Source organism: Melanerpes formicivorus, unplaced genomic scaffold, assembly GCF_026170545.1.
Source record: "Melanerpes formicivorus ecotype bairdi unplaced genomic scaffold, bMelFor1.0.p_v2 SCAF_51, whole genome shotgun sequence".
In the NCBI taxonomy this organism is placed as follows: domain Eukaryota; kingdom Metazoa; phylum Chordata; class Aves; order Piciformes; family Picidae; genus Melanerpes; species Melanerpes formicivorus.
Window position 1 is genome coordinate 3,840,882 of NW_027142403.1, and position 17,007 is coordinate 3,857,888.

General features: G+C 45.4%; 1 protein-coding gene across 1 annotated transcript in view; it reads right to left on the minus strand.

The window, feature by feature from the left end:
• Positions 1 to 636: 636 nt before the first annotated feature.
• The window catches only part of CMSS1 (cms1 ribosomal small subunit homolog), a 234,937-nt gene continuing 218,566 nt past the window's right edge, over positions 637 to 17,007 (minus strand). Inside the window, exons 3-10 of the mRNA XM_068160583.1 lie at positions 13,873 to 13,944; positions 11,144 to 11,273; positions 9,712 to 9,771; positions 8,527 to 8,629; positions 6,488 to 6,548; positions 5,041 to 5,128; positions 2,983 to 3,071; positions 637 to 995 (exon numbers count right to left, since the gene is read on the minus strand). Of these exons, the coding sequence (XP_068016684.1) occupies positions 912 to 995; positions 2,983 to 3,071; positions 5,041 to 5,128; positions 6,488 to 6,548; positions 8,527 to 8,629; positions 9,712 to 9,771; positions 11,144 to 11,273; positions 13,873 to 13,944 (687 nt within the window). The 3' untranslated portion in view covers positions 637 to 911. The remainder of the gene's footprint in view (positions 996 to 2,982; positions 3,072 to 5,040; positions 5,129 to 6,487; positions 6,549 to 8,526; positions 8,630 to 9,711; positions 9,772 to 11,143; positions 11,274 to 13,872; positions 13,945 to 17,007) is intronic.

Consider the following 17,007-nt stretch of genomic DNA (forward strand, 5'->3'; position numbering starts at 1 on the left):
AATGAAAGGAGCTTTACTCCAATGGTACTGGATGCCACTGTTGAGGACTGCAGGTGCTCAGACAGCACTGTGAGGAAAACACAGCTTTTGGAAGACCAAATCAATCTTTTTAACCTGCTACAGACACTGCTACTGATTCAGATGCAGTTGAGAGTTGTAAAAAGTTACATGTTCTTTATGACAAAAGAGCAATTCATTCTCAAAACATCTGATTTGGATCAGTGGCTTTCCAAGATGCTGATGATTTGCTTATCTCAATTCATCTTGTCCTCTGAAAAGCAAAATCCATCCATTTCCTCCCATTCACAGTGAGAAAAGAATCACAGAGAGATCATCTTCTAATTTCAATGGCTACACAGGAGAATACTTTTTGTATACTCTAACAGTTTAACCAAAATAAAGCCTTGATATAATATACAGGCAGTGTATCATGTAATAGCAATAAAGCACATCTGGCCAGGTCTGGAACAGATGGGTGCAAAAGGCATTTCTGATACATTACTGAAATTTATACTACTTTCTCAAGAACCCTTCAGGGCAAGAACTGGATTAGCACTCTCAGGAGAGAAGTAAATGCTTTCTTTGGGACAGCAAGAGGGGGATAACAGAAAATTGAATTGTACAAAGACTTTCACAGCCAAGTTTATTCCCTTTCAAAGCCTCACAAATAACATATGGTAGTAAATCTAGCAGGCAAATGCAAGGTAAGTCTAATTTCAGGATCACATGGTTCCTGCAATAAAAATCACATTGAAACTACAAAGACAACTTCTTGTTTACTATTAAAAGGAAACTCAGGGGGAAAAAAAAAGTTGCAATGTGCATCCTTTCTGTATTAATATCATTTGTCAAATGCATACATAATAACAGTGAAATGCAGCTGCAAATGATTCCCTTCTTGGTAAAAACCATTAAAAGAGTCCCAGCTTCACAGACCCCTCTCTGCACAGCTTTATAATGCTCATCTCCAGTAGGTCAATTGTTTCTTTCTTTATCTGAAGAAAACAAATTCACAGAAAGCATCCAAAGTTACTGATAATGCTTTGGCTAAATACTATTATTTATTTATTTACTCAGGCACTTTACTGTAGGATTAGACATTAAATAAGGGGCTCCCCTACAAGCTCCTGAGCCCTAGAATGTTTCCATTTTGTAAAATATCTAGCATCTGTTCTGCAATCCTAAAGCACAATCACAGCTCTTGAAGCCCCATCTGATGTGGCTGCAGACGAGTTGTCCCTGGTAAGTAGCTGATAAAGCATGCCTCAGCAAGAGCTCCTTCCTGGACTGCAAAATCCCTCTGGGACTTTCCAGAGTATCCGAGTCCAGGGCAGCTCTGCACTGCAACAGCCACAACATTGTGTGGGTCAGAGACACCTGAATAAAAGCGAGCACAAAGGTCAGGCTTACATGTGCTGCTTGAATGTACTTTGGTTTGTAACACAGATATGGCCGTGGCTCATTGCTTATCTAAGGATAAAAGACAAGTGTATTAAAGAGTAAACATTGACTACATATTTCAGCAGGAACACATCAGTCTCTATCACCATGGTTAGCACTGGGTTTCTTTACAGCTCCCTCTTCCCCCTTACAAACAACTTGCAGGTTTTCTCTTAGGGTTTATCCTTCTGTGCCGCCACTCTGTGCAGGAATAAATGCTGTACTGATAAGTCTATGAATTCATGTTCTCTGTGCTTCAAAAAACCTGCAGATCACTGCAAGCACCATACCAAAATACACAAGATAAATACAAACCTGCCTTTTGTATTGACCACAAGAGGGAGCCTCCTTGCCTCAAAAAGCAAAGCTGGGCAGTAAATGGCTGGAAAGCAGCCCTGAGGACAGAGACTTGGGGGTGCTGGTGGACAAAAAGCTCAATAGGAGCTCTCAGTGTGCACTTGCAGCCCGCAAAGCCAATCAGATCCTGGGCTGCATCAGGAGAAGTGTGGCCAGCAGGTTGAGGGAGGTGATCCTCCCCCTCTACTCAGCCCTGGTGAGACCCCACCTGGAGTACTGCCTCCAGTTCTGGAGCCCCTATTACAAGAGGGATCTGGAGGTGCTGGAAGGTGTCCAGAGAAGGGCCAGGAGGATGAGCAGAGGGCTGGAGCACCTCTCCTATGAGGACAGACTGAGGGAGTTGGGGCTGTTCAGTCTGGAGAAGAGAAGGCTCTGAGGTGACCTAATTGTGGCCTTCCAGTATCTGAAGGGGGCCTACAGGAAGGCTGGGGAAGGACTTCTGAGGATCTCAGGTAGTGATAGGACTAGGGGGAATGGAATGAAGCTGGAGGTGGGGAGATTCAGGCTGGAGGTGAGGAGGAGGTTCTTCCCCATGAGAGTGGTGAAACCCTGGAATGGGTTGTCCAGGGAGGTGGTTGAGGCCCTGTCCCTGGAGGTGTTTAAGCCCAGGCTGGATGAGGCTGTGGCCAGCCTGATGTAGTGTGGGGTGTCCCTGCCCATGGCAGGGGGGTTGGAACTAGATGATCCTTGTGGTCCCTTCCAACCCTGACTGATACTATGATACTATGATATATGCAAAAATTAAGCTCTTTCCCCCTGGAGACTCTATGCAAAAAAAAGGAGCACTGTCTGTAAATTTACTCCCATGAAGTTGTCTTGCTCTGAGATGGAAACAAATAAATCCTTCTCCAAAGCTTTATTTAGTTTTGGAGGACAAAAAGTCCTCTCACTGACAGAATTTCCTGAAAAGAGGTAGAGCAACCATCTAGAATAAACAAGAACAATTCACAGCACAACCATAGATGTCACAGCTGTGACTGGCAACAAAAATGGAAAAGTTTTCCTCAGGAGGCACTTTTGAGGCCTGAGAGTACAGATTTACCAGTCAAATGTTGACTTACTTTGTGTTTTCAGACCACTGAAGTCAGCTTTACAGATATAAAACCTTACTGACCAAGATCTGGGCACTAGACTCAAAAGCAATGAATACAGAGGATCTAATGTACACAGGTGCTCATACAATACCTCAGGGATATCCATCATTCTCCTTAGTTTCTGATCTCTCCAGTTCCAATCCAGAATCATGTATTTTGTGGAGTTCAAGCACAGGGCATCTAAAAAGGCAACAGAAATGTTACTACCAAGGTAACATGACATGTGCTTATCAAAATGTTTGGGTTTTTTTTAGCTTTTACATCTTTTGCTGTTTCCTAGGTAACTTACCTTCACTTCAGTACTCCATTGGCTGTTGGAAAAATCAATGCACTGACACTGCAAACTCCCCTAACCACATAATCCTATGCTTTTTTGGAAAGATAAACAGAAAAGCAGAACAACTACTGTTGCCAGTCTTGTCAAGAGCTAACATCCTGCCAGAAAATAATTCCTCAAGATTCCTCTTGATCAAACCACAGCAGCTGAATTTCCACAGCTAATGATGAGCTGCTAAGTCACAAGGACTCTAGCCTGAAACCTCCTGTTAACGGGAGCTGACAGTGTTTAGCAATTCACAGGACTGGGTGCTAAGTGAATGAGAGTCAGGTCAGTGGTGCTGCTGAAGAACTCCTTTATCCTCTAAATAAAGGGTGTCAGAAGGGAAATGTCCTTTCTGAACTGGCTCTCCAGCTGTTCCCCTATTTTTCTCTGATCTTCTACAAGATGCTTACAGCTTTTCATATCGGTTTTGATTCCTCTCCATTCTCTAGTGATTCAGCACTGCAATGCTAAGATGTCAAACAAGAACTAGACCTGAGGATAAGATGAGGCATTTTGCATCTCTGCCATAAGCTGCCTAGAAAGAGGAACAGAGTCACCTTACCATCTTGTCATTTCATGGTTTGTTTTTCTTTGTAATACTGAGTAAGTAAAAGTATTCAAAATTAGGGGGGAGAAAGAGAGATCTAAAAGGATAATTAATTTCATTGCAGGAATAAAATCAAATCATGAAGCAGATCTTTTGCTCACTCTTCACAGAAGTTTACACTGAGCTGAGAGTGACATATGATACAATGACTTCTGCCATCATTTCCTTTTGATTTCCTTGCAGTGTTTGGTTTTCTGGAGCTTTATATCTTACACCGTGGTTTTTCAATCACTTTTAAGTCAGCATAAATCAGTAGTCCTGCCAAAAGAGGAAGTCCCCCACCTCTGCCTCCTCCTTACCTGATTTCATGTGCATGCTGGCTTTGTTTTAATTGGGATCAGTTCTAATTGGGATCAGTTCACTGAGCTGCCAGACAGACTCTTGGGCTAGCACAAGAAGCAGGAAGGGGGAATAAGCAGGCAGTGACTGTGAGGGGAAAGTATTACAGATTCACAGATTGCATTGGGTTGGAAAGGACCCTCAAAGGTCATCTTGTGGAGGTGATTCTGCCACTCTGCTCTGGTGAGACCTCACCTGGAGTACTGTGTCCAGTTCTAGGGCCCACAACACAAGAGAGACATGGACCTGCTGGAGCAGGTCCAGAGGAGTGCTGCAAAGATAATCAGAACACTGGAGCACCTCTCCTACGAAGACAGGCTGAACGAATTGGGGCTGTTCAGCCTGGAAAAGAGAAGGCTCCCAGGAGACCTTATAGATATAACTCAATATCTGAGTATGACTGGGACCTACAGGAAGGCTGGGGAGGAACTGTTTAGAAGGGCTTGTAGTGATAGGATGAGGGGCAATGGTTAGAAACTGGAGCAGGGTGGATTTAGGTTGGATGTAAGGAGGAAGTTCTTTACAATGGGAGTGGTGAAATACTGGAAGAGGTTGCCCAGGGATGTGGTTGGGGCCCCATCCCTGGAGACATTCAAGATCAGACTTGCTGTGGCTGTGGGCAGCCTGATCTAGTGGGAGGTGTCCCTGATTGCTCAGCCTTTCTCTGATTTATGCCAGCCTAAAGTGATCATGAAATCAACTACTAGAATTTTGATCTCATTTTGACTGACATCATAGAAGTGGAGAAACAGAACCGCACAATTTAGCACTCAAATCCACAGATCTGTGTCAACCTAAACACTTCAGAAACAACAGAAGTTGTGCTTCTCATGAGACCAAGTATAAGATGCCTACATAGAAATCCCTCCTTGTTCTCCTACCTTGCTCCACTAGTGCTTTCACTCTCCCGGGAGTTCCAACCCCGATGTGGAACACGCCTTTCTCCAACATAGCCATCTGTTCTTTTATCTAATGTGAAAAAGGAAAGACAAACCATAGCAAACCCATGATCCTGAAAAAAGATTTCTTCTTGAAGGGCTGGAGACAAATTCAACATCTCATAGTGTCTCTTTCTAGATTACCATCAAGTAAGAAATGCTTTTCATCTTTCAAGCTGTCACACTGATGTATCTGGGAGAAAGTTAAAGAAATGTAACAGCCAGCTTGGCATCACACTTCTCCAGAGGCTCAGTCATTTTCAACTTTGAAAATCTGCTACTGCACCAACTATTTTTGGATGTGAGAACAGTATGGTTCTTGCAGCATCGAAACAAAATTCCTCAGAAACGTCTGGGGTACTGACAGAGTTGAATTAGCTCTAAACTCCTTTAGGATAGAGACACTTGGGGAAAAAAGTAAAATAAAGCACGTGACGTGTGTGTTTGGCAGTATTTATATCAACAATCAAATGTCCACTCATTGCTTCCAACAGCCCCATACTTTGTGCTGTCCAACAGGTATGGACGTTGAGTGTCCAGGCATCCAACTGGCAGAATGCGAAGGTGGTGGCAATACAGTTGGCTTCTACAAACCTATGGGTGTGAGCCTACTATTAGAACAGGCAAAAAGCATCTGGCACTTGCATAAGCATCTACATTCTGTACAGGATCTCGCCAGAACTACTGGAGATGGCTAGATTCCTCAAACTTAACAACTTCAGGAGGAAGTTTTACACAGAGAGAGTGATTGCCCATTGGAATGGGCTGCCCGGGGAGGTGGTGAAGTCGCCATCGCTGGAGGTGTTCAGGAGGAGACTTGATGGGGTGCTTGGTTGCATGGTTTAGTAGGTTGGGTGGTGTTGGATGATAGGTTGGATATGATGATCTTGAAGGTCTCCCCCTCCCCTCCCCTCCCCTCCCCTCCCCTCCCCTCCCCTCCCCTCCCCTCCCCTCCCCTCCCCTCCCCTCCCCTCCCCTCCCCTCCCCTCCCCTCCCCTCCCCTCCCCTCCCCTCCCCTCCCCTCCCTCTCCTCTCCTCTCCTCTCCTCTCCTCTCCTCTCCTCTCCTCTCCTCTCCTCTCCTCTCCTCTCCTCTCCTCTCCTCTCCTCTCCTCTCCTCTCCTCTCCTCTCCTCTCCTCTCCTCTCCTCTCCTCTCCTCTCCTCTCCTCTCCTCTCCTCTCCTCTCCTCTCCTCTCCTCTCCTCTCCTCTCCTCTCCTCTCCTCTCCTCTCCCATTCTAACTGGTTACCAAAGGAAGCATTATCTACAGAAAGGAACATTGTATGAGCACTGTATAGAAGGCACTATTGATAAATGCTGTAGAAAGAAAATGGTAGGAGACTAATTAGTTGTATAGTTGTTCTAATCAAGGTACTTTTGCAGCTCTCTTACCTTTATGTGCTTTGCAAACAGCTTGAGAACTCTGCAGTCTCCTTTAAATGCTGTCATTGACCTAGCAATAAAAAAAAATGGAAAAGGAAATACATCAGGGCTGGGATTAAGACCACACAGGAGAAAAGTCAAACTAACTGGCATTTCTCAATGTGCTTGAGACACACAGTCCCCCCAGTGACCCCTGCTTGTACTTTGAACACTATGTACGTTCTAGTTTCCTACTTGAACAACAGTGATCAACAACTGGACAAACACAACAGAAGAGATCAGTAGGGGGCAATATTGTTTAGATAGCTTTTCAGATAATATCTAATAATTACAGCCTGTGCTTTCACAGCTAACAGCTCAAATTCTAATTAAAAAATATCTCACTCACTGAGATGCAGGCACAGAATCATAGAATCCCACAATGGCTTAGGTTGGAAGGGACCTTAAAGATCATCTAGCTCCAAACCCCTAGGGACACCTCCTACTGGACCAGGTTGCTTAAAGCCTCCTCCAGCCCAGTCTTCAACACATCCAGAAATGAAGCAGCCACAGCTTCTCTGGGCAACACACTTCTTTGTCTCACCACCCCCACAGAAAAGCACTTCTTCCTCATGTCTAATCAAAATCTACCCTGCTCCATTGCCCCTTGTCTTATCACTAGAGGTCCTTACACAATGTCCCTCTCCAGCTTTCTTGTAGGCTCCCTTCAGGTACTGGGAGGCTGCTGTAAGGTCTCCTCAGAGCCTTCTTTTCTCCAGGATTGACAGCCCCAACTCCCTCAGCCTGTCCTTGTAGGAGAGGTGTTCCAGCCCTCTGATTATCTTTGTGGCCCTCCTCTGGACCATCTGCAACAGATCCATGTCCTTCTCACATTGCAGGCTCCAGAGCTGGATGCAGTACTACAGGTGAGGTCTCACAGGAGCAGAGGGGCAAAATCACCTTCTATGACCTGCTGGACATGCTTCTTTTGGTGCAGCCAAGGACACTGTTGGCATTTTGGGCTGCCAGCACACTTTTCTGGTTCACATCAAGTGCCAGCACCAGCATCCCTATGTCCTTCTCTGCAGGGCTGCTCTCAATCCACTTGTCACCCAGCCTGTATTCATGCTTGGGACTGCCCCTACCTATGTGCAGGACCTTGCACTTTGTTTTGTTGAACTTCTTTAAGTGGGCACGGACCCATCTCTCCAGCCTGGCAAGGTGCCATGAATGAACATGTGTGTGTGGGTGCACCAAAAGAAAGATCCTTGTGGACCAGTCTACATTTCACAGGCTCTTTTTGCAGCCTAGCTCCTGGGAAAACCTAGGCTGCCACAGTCTCCTGCAGAGATTGTCCCAATGCCAGTTAATCCAAAGGCATTTGTTGGAAAACCTGACTTGTTCTGGCACATTTGCCATACATATGCTTCTATCTGTGGCACAGAGTTAAATTTTCCAGCTCTCTATCTCATGTTTCACTGGAAGATAATCACAGGAAATGAGCTCAAGACATCAAAGATAACCAGGACAATTGTGAGATACACACTAATTCAAAGTCATCAGGACTTGTGGAACAAGAAGGAAGAAGATATAGAAGGGTGAAAAAAGAGGACAGGGACCTCTGAGAATTGTCATCTCTGCATGACAGCTCTGGCAGCATGAGCCAGCTGAGAATATGGAACAGACTTGGAGGCAGTCAGGCCAGATGCACATGTTGGCACTTGAAGCCCTGGAACACCGTGTCCTCGTTGCTTTTGGTGCAAAGTCATGGTTTCTAGTGGTGGACATTAACACTCCATGGGTTTACTCTGCTCCTTGTGTAACATGTTGCACATTTCCCCAGAATTTGGAGCATATTTTTTTGTTGTTTTGTTTTTAAAGAAGAACACTTCCACAGAACTACCTCACTCTAAAACCAAGCACCCCACTCCCACGGCTTAAAGAGATGAGGAATACTGCATCGGTTTGAGTCGGTGCATTTGCTGGCTGTCAGGGGACAGTGTCCCAGCTTTGCTTTGTGTCTGTGGTTCCAAGGCAAGACCTCTGACTGCCTGCCAAGCTCAACATACTTGATGAGTTCCAAGGAACGAAGGGCAGAACTGCAGATAACCAGCATGACCACTGACTTCTTCTCCTCATGGCTCTTACGGAGTTTTGCCCACTTAGGACAGACTGCAATGAAAGGAAACACAGAACACCCCATGTACACACTCAGAGAAAGTACTACATGCCACCAATTTAAAGTATAAGAGTGCATGATGAATGGTGGCCAGCAGCAAGAACACAAATGCTGACTCTTGTGAGGCCTGGATCGCTGGCAACAGTTTTACATTTAGTCATGGCTGAGAAACTGGAACAGAAAATGCCCCAAATAAATAAAATACAGAAATATCACATGACTGAACAAATCAGATAAGCATCAAAAGTCAACAGTTTGTAAGGTGACAAGCCCAGTGTCTTGATTTGCCACATATGGCAATTTGTATCAAAGAGAACCAACTGCAAAGAAACATTTACCAGACCAGAAGCTTTATATAAATATAAGAGAAGAAAAACTCTCCTGGCTCATGTCAGCAGACAACTGCACAATTTTTACTGTTAGATAATACCTACCATAATATCATAGTATCATTCAGGTTTGGAAGGGACCACAAGGATCATCTAGTTCCAACCCCCCTGCCATGGGCAGGGACACCCCACACTAGATTAGCCTGGCCAGAGCCTCCCCCAGCCTGGTCTTAAACACCTCCAGGGACGGGGCCTCGACCACCTCCCTGGACAACCCATTCCAGGGCTTCACCACTCTCATAGTGAAGAACCTCCTCCTCACATCCAGCCTAAATTTCCCCACCTCCAGCTTCATTCCATTCCCCCTAGTCCTGTCACTACTTAAGATCCTGAAAAGTCCTTCCCCAGCCTTCCTGTAGGCCCCCTTCAGATACAGGAAGGCTACAATTAGGTCACCTCGGAGCCTTCTCTTCTCCAGACTGAAGCCTATACCTATGAAGCCACGATAAATTACCAACAATCCCTAGCAATTAAAAGCAAACCCTAAAACATTTTGATATAAAAAACCATTTTGATACAAAAAAGTCATAAAGTAAAGAAGGGCCCAAAAGTGCAAGGAAGGCCTGTCCTAAAAAACAAAAAGGAAACAAACTCTGACAATTATTAATATTTCATAATTAAAAATGTTTGATGCTACAGGTTAAAAACTGTGTACAGCTTTCATCCCATGCAACATTTTAACTCACTTTCCTTCAGGTATGAAGAAAAACTGTGGGTGAGATCATTGGCTGGCAAAAAGCAAGAATCTGAAAACACAAAGGAACAAATAGTTTTGGTCATTTTTAAGAGCAAAAGGAGCATTCATCTCTGCAGCATAACCACTAATTACACTGATGAAATCACAAGTCTATTTAAATCCATCGTCAACAAACTGCCACTTGTCAAACAAGGCTCAATGTACATCCCATGAACAAGAAGCTTTTTGTGGCAACCTACCTAACTATATGGACAACTAATGGCAACACCCACACTGTGTTTTAGCACCTTCCTTGCCCTTCATTTCCTACTGACTGCCCATCTTTCACCTGCTCACTGTGTTAACTACTCAGTCTTCAAAGCACTGTGGCAGACAGGCCATTTAAGATCCATATAGGGGCAATGAAGAAAGAGCAAGTCCTAACAGGTCCTCTGAAAGTCCTTTACTGCCTACATGGAAAGCCTAAGTTTTTAAAAAGGTGATGAAAATGAGATGATCTGAAAGTTTGCCAGTGTTGAAAGGTCCTTTGCCTGATGGAACAACGCACTCCTACAGTGCTGGAACACTCTGTCTTCACAGACCCACCTCAAATTCAAACTTTACAACAAAAGGACACATTTAAACAAGGTTTCTTTTAATTCCCGTAACTGCAAGGAAAGTCACATTTACCCCAAAGAAACAAACATCTCCCCTGACCCACCCAAGTAACACACACCATAAGGAAACATTTTCCTAACAAAGTACAACTCATGACCTTTGTCAAAAATTGTTTCAGTGGAATGGAATGGAATGGAATGGAATGGAATGGAATGGAATGGAATGGAATGGAATGGAATGGAATGGAATGGAATGGAATGGAATAGAATAGAATAGACCAGACCAGACCAGACCAGGTTGGAAGAGACCTTCAAGATCATCGCATTCAACCTATCATCCAACACCACCTAATCAACTAAACCATGGCACCAAGCACCCCATCAAGTCTCTTCCTAAACACCTCCAGTGATGGTGATTCCACCACCTCCCCAGGCAGCACATTCCAATGGGCAATCACTCTCTCCATGAAGAATTTCTTCCTAACATCCAGTCTAAACCTCCCCTGGTACAGCTTGAGACTGTGTCCTCTTGTTCTGGTGCTGGTTGCCTGGGAGAAGAAACCAGCCCCCACCTGCCTACAACCTCCCTTCAGGTAGTTGTGGAGAGCAGTAAGGCCTCTCCTGAGCCTCCTCTTCTCCAGGCTAAGCAACCCCAGCTCCCTCAGCCTCTCCTCACAGAGCTGTGCTCCAAATCCCTCCCCAGCTTTGTTGCCCTATCTCTGGACACATTCCAGCAAGTCAACATCTTTCCTAAACTGAGAGGCCCAGCAAAGAAAGAACTCAACAGTATCACAAGAAATGTCTACTAAATCCAGGCTAGCTTACCTGGCAGCTTTAATTCCTCTTTTTCAATCACTGAGCGGTTGTCACTAAAATATTGCCTCAGCAGGTTTTGTAGATCCGCAGGGACACCAGGCTTTGGAGTGGATTTTTCCAGGATATCAGAAATTTTCTTCTAAAAAAAAGAAGTAAAATGGGTTAAGTATGACACTTCTATAGATTTTGTGCTTTGTTCCTTTATACAGTTATGTTGGCTTAATCACAGAATCACAGAATGTTAGGGGCTGGAAGGGACCTTAACAGATTATCTAATCCAACTTCCCTGCAGAGCAGAACCACCTATACCAGCTCACACAAGAATGCATACAGGGGGGTCTTCAATATCTCCAGAGAGGGAGACTTCACAACTCCCCTGAGCAGCCTGTTCCAGTGGTCTGTCACCCTCACAGTGAAAAATTTTCTTCCTGCTTCCATGGACCTTCCTGTACCTCAGCTTCCACCCACTGCCCCTTGTCCTTGTCCTTGTCCTGTTATTGGGCATCACCGAGAAGAGCCTGGCTCCATCCTCTTGGCACTCACCCTTCACATATTTATAAACATTGATGAGGTCACCCCTCAGTCTCCTCTTCTCTAAGATAAAGAGCCCCAGCTCCCTCAGTCTCTCCTCAGATGGAAGTTGTTCTACTCACTTAAGCATTTTTGTGGCTCTACACCAGAATCACTCAAGCTTGAACTGAGGGGCCCAGAACTGGACACAATATTCCACATGTGGCCTCACCAGGGCAGAGCAGGGCGGGAGAAGAACCTCTCTTGACCTACTGACCACACCCCTTCTAGTACACCCCAGAATGGCATTGGCCTTCTTGGCCACAAGAGCACATTGCTGGCTCACGGTCAACCTAATCAGTAGAAATTTAACAGAGCTACAGCAGGAATTTAATGGAGAGCACAGATCATTCTCCATTCCTCACCACTCCATCTCTCCCTCTTGCCTAATATCTCCCAAATACTCTTGTAACAGCAGCAGAAGAGGGCAGGGCAGAGCCATACAGTGGCTGCTGGAGGCACTCTGCCCCACAGCAAAGGCTAAGTAGGCACCCCTGGTTTAGCAGACAGCAAGACAGAACGATCAGGTTCATTTTACATGGTAATTCAGCACAAGGCACCACTCCACAGGACCATTACATCATTCCTTGGGCCAATTGGTTTCTTCAGGAAAATTATGGCACTCTGGAGGGGAGAAGCCTAGTATTAACAAGAAATTGTGTAAAAGCAAGAGCAAGGACACCTGAGCAAATTCTCTTGAAGCAAAGCTGTGGGAAAATGTTCCCTGTGCAGGGAATTTGTTCCAGATGCTTAAAAAGCAAAGGGGTTTTTTCTCCCTGTTCCTTATTATTGGAGAGGGCATTTTGTCTGGAACTCACAGATCAACCTGATAAATATTTCCTGGTGGATTTTTTGACAGGCTGTGTAGGTCATCTTAGTGGCCTAGCCCCATGGAAGTAGAAGATGCAGCCAAGTGCCTATTGTTTGCCTGAGAATGGGGGTCTTTGTGCTAAGTCTGGTTCAGCAATCTCTGCCATGGGATGCTTTTGCTTTGGCAGCAGTGGAACGAGAACCATAGTCACTTCTGTCAGAGCTCCATTTAAAGCACAATCCCACTCTTCCCTCTTCCCATTCCCTGGATGATTAAGAAGCCTGACATAATACAGAAAGGCCACCTCTCAGCCTCGTGAGGAGCCAACAATTTACAGTCTGACTCAAACACCAATTAACTTGCCTGGTGCCATATAATTTCCATCTTGATTGCAGCCTGTTTGCTGATGAGGGTGAGGATGGAGCACAGCCAGAGGGACAATACAGAATATTTATTTATATACTTATGCTATGAGAAGAAGAGCAAACGAGGACAAGTCTTGGCTCAAAAGACCTAACAGCAGCTGGAGCCTGACCACACTGCTGAAATGGGGCAGATTCTGCAGCAACTGAAATTCCATCTTTCTTTGATGCACTTACGTTTTCCTGGTGTGCCACACTTGCAAGGGGGGTGTAGACACATACAAGCCTTGAGCAGAGTATGTAGACATGAGTATGTACAATGAGCAGAGGGAGCAGACATAGGCAACCCCTGAACAGAGTATGGACACGATTGCAGAATCACAGAATCAACCAGGTTGGAAAAGATCTCAGAGATCATCAAGTCCAACCTATTATCTAATACCTAACACCTCATGACAACTAAACCATAGCTCCAAGTGCTACATCCAGCCCTTTTTTGAACACCTCCAGGGACGGGGACTCCACCACCTCCCTGGGCAGCACATTCCAATGGCCAATTACTCTCTCTGGGAAGAACTTTCTCCTCACATCCAGGCTAAACCTCCCCTGGCGCAGCTTGAGGCTGTGTCCTCTTGTTCTGCCACTGGTTTCCTGGGAGAAGAGACCAAACCCCACCTGGCTACAATCTCCCTTCAGGTAGTTGTAGACGCTAATAAGGTCTTCCCTGAGCCTCCTCTTCTCCAGGCTAAACAACCCCAGCTCCCTCAGCCTCTCCTCATAGGGCTTATGCTCCAGACCCCTCACCAGCTTCAGGCTGGGAATGGGTATTTTGAGTGAAGTAAAATAAAAAGCAGGAATTCCTATTTGTCTCTAAAAGAGGCTGCAATTTTATGACCATACTACTTCTCATCATGACAGGGTTGTTCCCAATTCCTATTCTTGCAATAGCACATACACCCACTGTCCAGTCCCCAAACACTCTAGGACAGTCATACCTTCTTTCTCCTCTTTGCCTTTACAGTGCTTTCTTGTTTTTCTTCAGGCTGACTTAGAAAACACTCTGTAGGCTGAAAAACAAATATTTCAAAATCATAATTAAATAGGTTAAGAAGAAAAAAAAAGACACAACATCAGATATATGGGGAAATTACAAAACACAAAAATAAAGTCACCAAGTGGAGCTAAGAGGGGACACAGAACATATAATCACAGAATCACCAAGGCTGGAAGAGACCTCTAAGATCATCAAGTCCAACCTGTCACCACAGACCTCATGACGAAACCATGGCACCAAGTGCCACATCCAAGCCCCTTCTGAATCCCTCCAGGGATGGTGACTCCACCACCTCCCTGGGCAGCACATTCCAATGGCTAACAACTCTCTGGGAAGAAATTTCTCCTCACCTCCAGCTTAAACTTCCCCTGGTGCAGGGGAACTGTGCAGGAGGACTGTGTCCTCTTGTTCTGGTGCTGGTTGCCTGGGAGAAGAGGCCAACCCCCTCCTGGCTACAACCCCCCTTCAGGTAGTTGTAGGCAGTAATAAGGTCTCCCCTGAGCCTCCTCTTCTCCAGGCTAAACAATGCTGGGTTAGGGAAAACCAACCCAACCAGCCAACAAACCCCACCACACTTCCTCATCTCTATGGACCAAATTCTTACAGATATATGGAGTAAATTTGGAACTGAGATCTACGCCGTTGTAACCAAGAGGGGAATAAAAGCACAGGGAGTTGAAACATACAGGTTGTAGCCTCAGTTCCATGGAATGGTGAAAAGCAAGATTGCCACATTAAAAAAAAACAATCATCAGGAAAACATGAACCAAACTTCTCAGAACCTTTGTATTTTTAATCTCTATTATTGTGAGTGATTGTTTTTCTAAGCTTTGCCAACACTGCTCTAACATAACTGTGCCTAAGGTGAGTATCCAGACAGCAAAAGATACCCCAGAACTGGGTGAGCATAACTGGAAACAATCCTGTTTTGGATTTCCTTTTACATTTGTATGCACAATCGAGGAAAACATGTTTTGGATTTGTTCTACCCCATTCCTGCTTTGCCTCCTCACTGCGGGCATGGTCAAATACACACAAGAAAAATACATGGTGCATTCAGAATAACATTCAACATGTTGCTATCATCAACCCTCTTCTGTGGCTGGATGAGGAGACTGAATTAGTGTATTTGTACTAGAGTCACTGTTCACACAAGCCAGAGTCAGGATTTGTCCTTAGCCACCTAAAATTGTCCAAAACAGGAAGTGAGGCACAGGCTTTCCTTGTTTTGAGCACAGCAATTCTCTTTTCTTTTGCCTTAGGGATTCCCACTTCATGCAAATGTAAATTAATCTACATAGATGGGCTTTAATGTTTACTATGTGACTTGATGGACAGCAATGGGAAAATAGGCAGAGCTGCAGGAAGAAGGTCCTTGATACTAGGATGCATTTGGCTGGAAAAATCTGCTCCTGTGAGAAACCACAGCGAAGTCTCATCACATGGAGCATTAAAAGCTCAGGAACAGCAAATCCACCACTGCTCCCTGGGGAAAGCCTGGAAGAAAAGTATCAGCAGGAAGGGAGCCCAGCCAAAAGCCAGAGAAGCTGCTCCTTTGTTTCCTTGTAAAGCAGCTTCAACAGGGCCAAGAGTGCTAAAGGAAAGCTAACAGAAGTTCAGAGTATCTGAGCTTCTCTGAGCTCTCCTTGCACTACCTCTCCTTAACAGGAGGACACTAGCAGGTACTATATCATAGTATCATAGTATCATTCAGGGTTGGAAGGGAGCACAAGGATCATCTAGTTCCAAGCCCCCTGCCATGGGCAGGGACACCCCACACTACATCAGGCTGCCCAGAGCCTCATCCAGCCTGGTCTTAAACACCCCCAGGGACGGGGCCTCCCTGGACAACCCATTCCAGGGCTTCACCACTCTCATGGGGAAGAACCTCCTCCTCACCTCCAGCCTGAATCTCCCCACCTCCAGCTTCATTCCATTCCCCCTAGTCTTATCACTACCTGAGATCCTCAGAAGTCCTTCCCCAGCCTTCCTGTAGGCCCCCTTCAGATACTGGAAGGCCACAATTAGGTCACCTGGGAGCCTTCTCTTCTGCAGACTGAACAGCCCCAACTCCTTCAGTCTGTCCTCATAGGAGAGGTGCTCCAGCCCTCTGATCATCCTCCTGGCCCTTCTCTGGACACGCTCCAGCACCTCCACGTCCCTCTTGTAATAGGAGCTCCAGAACTGGAGGCAGTACTCCAGGTAGGGTCTCACCAGGGCTGAGTAGAGGGGGAGGATCACCTCCCTCGAACTGCTAGCCACATTTCTCCTGATGCAGCCCAGGATATGATTGTATCCATCTCATTTGTGATTTTCCATGCCCACTCTCATATCCTTTTCAAAAGCATTCTGTGAAGTTTAATTGTTCATCTTATGTCTACATTTCCCTTTTTCTCCCCACTCCTGTGGCTAACTTAGCTGTAAACCCCAGAATACCACCATGCTCAACACACAAAAACTGACCTATTGCTCGCTTCTGCTTTCTGTGCCACGGTGCAACCACAGCTACTGCACTTGCAAAAAGCAGCAGTGAAGTACAGAAGTGGCCCTGAATCTGGATGAGGATTTAGATGATACTTAGGAACTACCAGAGAAGATTTGGCTGGTGACTGCCTACATCTAGCCAAGCACTCTTCAAGTAGGGCTAAACAGGTTGCACAGAGAAGTTGTGGACACCTCACTCCTGGAAGTGCTTAAGACCAGGCTGGATGAGGCTTGCAGGAACCTGGTCTAGTGGGAGTGGGAGGTGTCTCTACCCATGGCAGGGGAGTTTAAACTAAATGATCTTTAAGGCCCCTTCCAACTCAAGCCATTTTATGATTCTATAGCTGTAACAGAGCCTGGATCAATAGTTGCCCATGAGAAGCTGTGATATGGACCATACACTGTCTCAACCAGAGAGACCTGTCCCTGTGAATTTTCTCAGGTAAAAAGAGGTATTACCTTCAGTAGAAATCAAGGCAATGACTGCAAGTAGAAACTCACTTCAACTAACAAAACTGTTCCAGGGCTAACATAAGCTTTTTGGGTTTGTTTTGGTTTGTTTCTGTCTCCTGACTCTGATTCAAGTGAGAAC